General features: G+C 44.3%; 1 protein-coding gene across 1 annotated transcript in view; it reads right to left on the reverse strand.

The window, feature by feature from the left end:
* KIAA0368 (KIAA0368 ortholog) overlaps positions 1 to 6000 on the reverse strand; it is a 67871-nt gene that overhangs the window by 57601 nt on the left and 4270 nt on the right. The window contains exons 2-3 of the mRNA XM_009328999.1: positions 4184 to 4232; positions 2504 to 2634 (exon numbers count right to left, since the gene is read on the reverse strand). Of these exons, the coding sequence (XP_009327274.1) occupies positions 2504 to 2634; positions 4184 to 4232 (180 nt within the window). The remainder of the gene's footprint in view (positions 1 to 2503; positions 2635 to 4183; positions 4233 to 6000) is intronic.

A 6000-nucleotide genomic window follows, 5' to 3' on the forward strand; every position in this document is an offset into this window, starting at 1 on the left:
TTTTGCTATGTAAAAAATACCAAACAAACAAACAATCAACACATACAGAGCCTTCTTGTTACATTTTTAATTTATTATGAAAACAGAATACTGACAGAGTCAACTTCCCTTCACTGATATGGCAAGAGCAGAATTCAGGGTAATTTCCTTGACTGCAATGAATTTGACAAATACCAAGAAGTACAGGGAATTGCTGTAATTGCTTATAATATTGCCATCATCTTGTCTAGATAAAAATCTATAGTTTAAACACATAGAAGGAAGAAGAATAAATGAGTTTTATTTCATTATTCATTCTAACACAAAAACTACAATATACCGTAAGAATGCTGTGAAATTTTGAGGGACCTTCTAAAATTTAATTTTCAAAGGAGTAGTCCTCCCCCTTTCCTGAATCTCACAACACTCCAAGAAAACAGATAACAATTCCAGTTTATGGAAAAAATATCATATAAAAATATCCTAAGAAATTTCACTGGCTAGTTGGATGCTTTTCTTCACAGCTTCAAGTGCACATGATAAGGAGGGATTCAGAAGAACCCTCCATCTGAGTTGGAGTGTCTGTCCTTCAGCACAGTGGAGTGGCTTCACATCTGTGGATCCACTTCCATGTGATCACTTCCAGGACCATGTTTTGTGCAGAACTTCTAGAAAAATCTGTGTTCTGGTTACTTGCAAGTTCTGAAATCTACTCATAAACCAGGTGAAGGCATGATCATTTCCCTATTTCTACAAGACAAAGAGGGGATTATAAAAAGCTTCTTTTCCACCACCGCTCCCCAGCAGTCCATCTGCACTCTGCTCAGAAAGGTTCTGGTCCACCTCTATCACCAGACAGTTCTTTCTGATGAACTGCTGCAGGGACAAGAATTCATCCTTTGCTTTCTGATCCAGCTCCTCAAATCTCTTACATTCAGCTACTGCTGCCCCATTTGCCTCTTCTTGGTCACATCCTCCTGGCAGAACAGGAAACACAAGCAGGTGTTCCTCTGCCTGAATCCAGACCAGGTCAGGCCTCTTCTGCCGTTAACACTAGGTTTAGCGATGCCCTCACACAATCCTACAACTGCTGTTGCACAAGACTTGTGCAAGAACACAGGCCAGGGGAAAAAAAAACTGCTAGTAAACAGGGTTCAGTTCCCTGCTACAGAAGGCAGCTACACCACTGAATTCCTTCATGTTCATATTAAATTCCATCTTCAACACTGTTTGGTCCTTGCCTGGCCACAGGAATAGGGAGAACGACCAGTACATGGTGTCAGGGAACTAGGGCCGGGCCCAGTAGCCCAGCAGAGGGGAGGCTGCTGCAGCTCCACGCCCTGAGGTCCAACCAGGAGAGGCACAAATTCACCACTGGGCTTCACCACTAAAGACCCACACTTGCTCCTCCCCAAATCACCCAGGTCCACCCCTTTCCCTGCCTTTGGTTACTCCACTAAATATGCCATTAGAAGGTTTGTGCAATCCCAAAATGCTCTTCCCCTGCATCTCACTGTGTCCACTACCCCTAGGTGGCATCCTCTCAGTCCCAAAGGTGTTCTGGCATTGACTCACCTTGATGGGTTTCATGCCCGGACAGTGGGGCTAAGGGTCTCCTCAGACAGGCCTGGGAGGGACCTGGACAGGGTGCCCGTCCCCCTGAGTCCTTAACTGCCTGCCTGCCATGGTGCCTCTGTGTTCCCCTGGGCTTGTGGAGATGGGCCTCTGATGGGCTGATGGCTCCTACGATGGGCCTGGGAGTAGCTGGGGCAGGGCATTACACAGGTTTCTGCACTTGCTATTGTGTCTCTGTGCTCCTTGTGGGTGAGCAGATAAGCTTTTATCCTATAACCTAATACAGGGAACTGAATTCCCCAGGTATATATTAAATTCCATCTCCAAAACTGTTTGGTCCTTGCCTGGTTACAGGCATAGGAGCAAGGACCAAACAGTTTGAGATGGAATTCAGTATCTACCTGAATGAATTCTGTGATAAAGCTCCCTTCTGTACCAGGGAACTGAATTCCTTCAGGTAGGTATCAAATCCATCTTCAAAATTGTTTGGTCCTTGCTCCTATTCCTGTTATCAGACAAGTGAATGACATCAATGAATACATCTTCATGGTCTTTCACAAATAGAAACAAGCTCCCTCCACATGTGCCATAAGTCAGGTGGATGGACAACAGCCCTAACCTGGAAGCCACGGCAATTGCCTCTATGGCAGTAAGTCTTGGTCTCAGGCTAACTCATAGCTAGCTGGCCTCAAGTGGAAACAAATGCAGCCTCCACACACCTGCAAAAGCCATGCATCTGCAGAAGATCCTGCTGATACAAGCAATGACTGATCTCTTTAAGCCCTAACAGTTGTAATAAACCCATTTTCTCTCAGGCTAACAACAACTTTTCCTCAAAGAGTAAATTTCTCCACAGAGAACATCCAAGTGTTGTAAATCATGATACGTCAGGGGTATTTCATTCTCCCTGATCAGGAAAACATACCATTATGGTAAATTGCACCCTTACCTTTTTACGAACTCCCTCCTGTGTGCTGGACAGCTTGAGAAGAACAGGGGGCAGGAATTTCGAAATAATGTTCTGTAACTGCTCGTCTGTTTCTGCATGGCCAAGACGCAAGAACACACGTTCAAGTTGATCTGCAGTTTAAATTAAAAAAAAAAAGGAAAAGAGAGAAACTGGTTGAAACTCAAAATTGCTGTAGCAAGAAAACAACTTTTTCTGAACATCCCATGATGGGTTTGTAAGAAATGCTGCACACAATTCTTGAAGCACTTCCATCTCAACAGCACTCAGCACAGATCCATCTTCTATTTCTAACACTAACTGAGCAAACTGTTGATGGCAGAAACCAGCCTCATAGATTCCAGAACTAGCCTCCACAATACATAGAGACCACTCCTATCAAAAACAGAAGCAATTAAGATTTCCTTTGCTTCATGCTGTGTTTCAAATAGAGGCTAGAACATCTCCAAAGGTGAAACAGAAGGTTAGGATCTCCAAGTCATTTCCTGCCCTTTCTGCTTTGACAGCAAAGGTGTGCAGCTGTGGGGCTGCTAACTTTTGAAAATATGCTTGCTGTGATCTGCATTCAGACCGTGATGTTCCGTATCTCCACTAGTTAATTAGAGGACAAAAAGATCTGGCCAGTTCTTGTTATTGTTCTTGTTAAATCTAGGGTTCTGGTCATGCACAGGGACCCCATTGTTGTAGACCTTGTGTCAACAGAACAAAACTACCATGCAGGTACAACAGAACCCAAGACCAATTACAGTTAGTATCGCAGAAAGGAAAGAGTCTAGGCAAAGCACAAGTTATAAGCTTGGGGCAAGCCACACCATGGCTTGCATACAAATAAACAGGCTGCACACCTGAAAGCACAAGAAACAAGCTACAAAGTGAAAAACAGGTTCTTTGAAAGCTTGAGACTGCTGTTCCAGGGTAAATTTGATACTCATGGCAGTATTCATAGGACCTCTTGACACAGGCTAACCTGTTCTGCCCACGACTTTCTGTAAGCCGCTTAGGTTTTCCAGGAAATCTTTACAAAGCTGTATAAATGTTGACTGAACCAGTTACTGGTTTGTTACAATTTGTTGACTTTTTTTCCAAATGACAGCATTATCATCAATAGGAATAAGATCGCAAGCGTGAAATGCAGGACATACTGCTGCAACTTAAAACACAAAGCTCCTACTATCACTCTACAAAGCTGCTGGAGTGTTGTAAGAAATTCACCTTCCTCTACCCAGCAGGTCTCCTCCCCAAACCCAGGAAGGAACACAAAAAAAAAATTTTTTTTAACATCTGCAAAGAGGCAGAAGTTACAACTCTTACAAGATCAAGAGAAGACGGGGCAATAAACATGTTTTCTCAGTGAGCTAGCAGAAAATCATTTCAACGAAACACGAGACCAAAATCTTCTGTCAGCAGCTCAAGCACAAGCGCTGAGAACCATCTGTCTTTATACAAAGAATGGAAGAGTCCCTATTTTAAGCACCAGCATGCAGCTGCCCCAACAGCTAATCCAGAAGCAAAGCAAAGCCTCCCCAGCACAGCAGCATTCCCGACGACCAGATCGAGAAGAGTCCTTGTGCATGGGATCAGGAGCATCTCTTCTCCATACTGCAGCACTGCAGGCCAGATCCACAGGCAGCAGGGAGACCCAGAGCTTTTGAAGGAAATTACAGGTCTTAAGACATCCTACAAGGAGGAAACCATTCCCCCTTAGACTAATCTAAGGTGACCTGTTGCAAACTGAGATTAGAGGGAGACCAAGGAGAACCCTCCTTCAGTGGAGGAGGATCACTGAGCTGTCTGTAAAGGATTACAAAGGCAAAAAACAAAAAAGCACTGGTACAGGGCAGACTTAAAGACTGAGGTGAACGGATATGGTTGGAACTTAAGTGAACAAAAAGGATGTTCAAATGCAAATACAACTCTAGCCAGGAAATGTACCATGATGTAGCTGCAGAAGCCTTTACTGTCCTATTTTTTAAATCTGTGCTATCCCTGCACTGAGTCCTCACAGCATCATCCCTCCTCTGCCAGCTGCAGATTAAACATAAACATATCACTTTCAACATTTTATTTTCTGCTGAGCAAATATGACAGGCAGCTGAAAAGACAGAGGACTATGAAATTTTACTGTCAGGGAAATTACAAGCCAAAACTCTGCAGCACCCACAATGCAAACTGACTTGCGAGTCAATCTCTTGTTTCAGACAGATTTCATGGAACAATCAGACTGCCAGCTAGTCTGACTTCATGATGTTTATCTCAGATTCCAGGGTTTTTTTTATAAATACTAACAATTTCTTTCTCTCTTCACCTTCCTTTTCATGTCATACTCCCCTCTCCCCCCGAATGATCTCTCCTTCCAGGACCTCCACAGTGTCTCATGACCCTGCCAGCACTAGGAGACTGCTTAGGCCATGCCAAGCAGCTGAAATAACTAAAACAATGAATGAAATCATCAAATCTTTCCCTTTGGACCTGAAGCTCCAGATCACTGCAGACCCACCATCCTGAAGCAAGCCAACTGAGGAACCTCCCCAACAACATGTTCCTTCATGTGGCAACAGATCAGACTCAAGTGTAACGAAACACAAGTGAGGTTATGTCTAAAGCCATTTGTTGTAGCCACTGGACTACACACACCTTCCAAAAGTCACAGAAACCATCCTGCATGTGCCTGCACAAAGTGCAGCAACGCACTGAATTGCACACATCTACCCCATTTCCAGCTTCCTCCATTATTCTGTTGTTACAAGCAGCAACTAGAATTGTAGGAGTGGCAGGAAAAAAAAAAAAGCTAACCCCTTGTTTACACTGGCTGTGAGATATGTTTATTACTCTTCCCACATCTCTGCTGCCTAGTCAGTTAAGCCTTGATACTGCCATCAAGTATCTCTCCCTTAACCATAAGCATAACAGGACTCTTCAGCAAATTCAAGACTAGTCACCTGGCTGCAGTTAAGAAACTAGGCAGGAGTTTGTCAGGGCACTCTCCTGTGCTGCCGATGCAGGCTGTATCCATAGCAGTGGGACAGGAGAACAAAGAGCTATAAGCCCTCCCAAGTATTGCACGTCAACCATTTTCTCCCCAGTTTTTATTCTGCTAACAATTAAAGACCATCTCTCAAGCTGGGAGAGATTAATCATGGGAAAGCATAAACCCTGGGGATTTAAAGCACCACACACAATGGTCCAGGAGAGGAGCCAGGGACACAATATGTGGGACTCGGATACTGTGTCCTACCTCCATGTGTGTTGCAGACCTGCTGGCTGGCATGGGGCAAGCTCCTTTCTCTGCCTTATGTCTTCTCACAGCCTCCACCTAGCCTTCCCATCCAGGCTGCACCAGGGAGCAGACCATTATGCAGCAGACATCAAACAAGACAAAGGGTTTGCTCCCAACCCATCTCACATTCCCACATTGTGCACTTCACAAGTTTTTAAGAATGAAGCCAAAACCTTCTCCATCTTCTTTTACAGCCCCTACT

This window comes from Pygoscelis adeliae, unplaced genomic scaffold (genome assembly GCF_000699105.1).
Source record: "Pygoscelis adeliae isolate BGI_AS28 unplaced genomic scaffold, ASM69910v1 Scaffold127, whole genome shotgun sequence".
NCBI lineage: Eukaryota > Metazoa > Chordata > Aves > Sphenisciformes > Spheniscidae > Pygoscelis > Pygoscelis adeliae.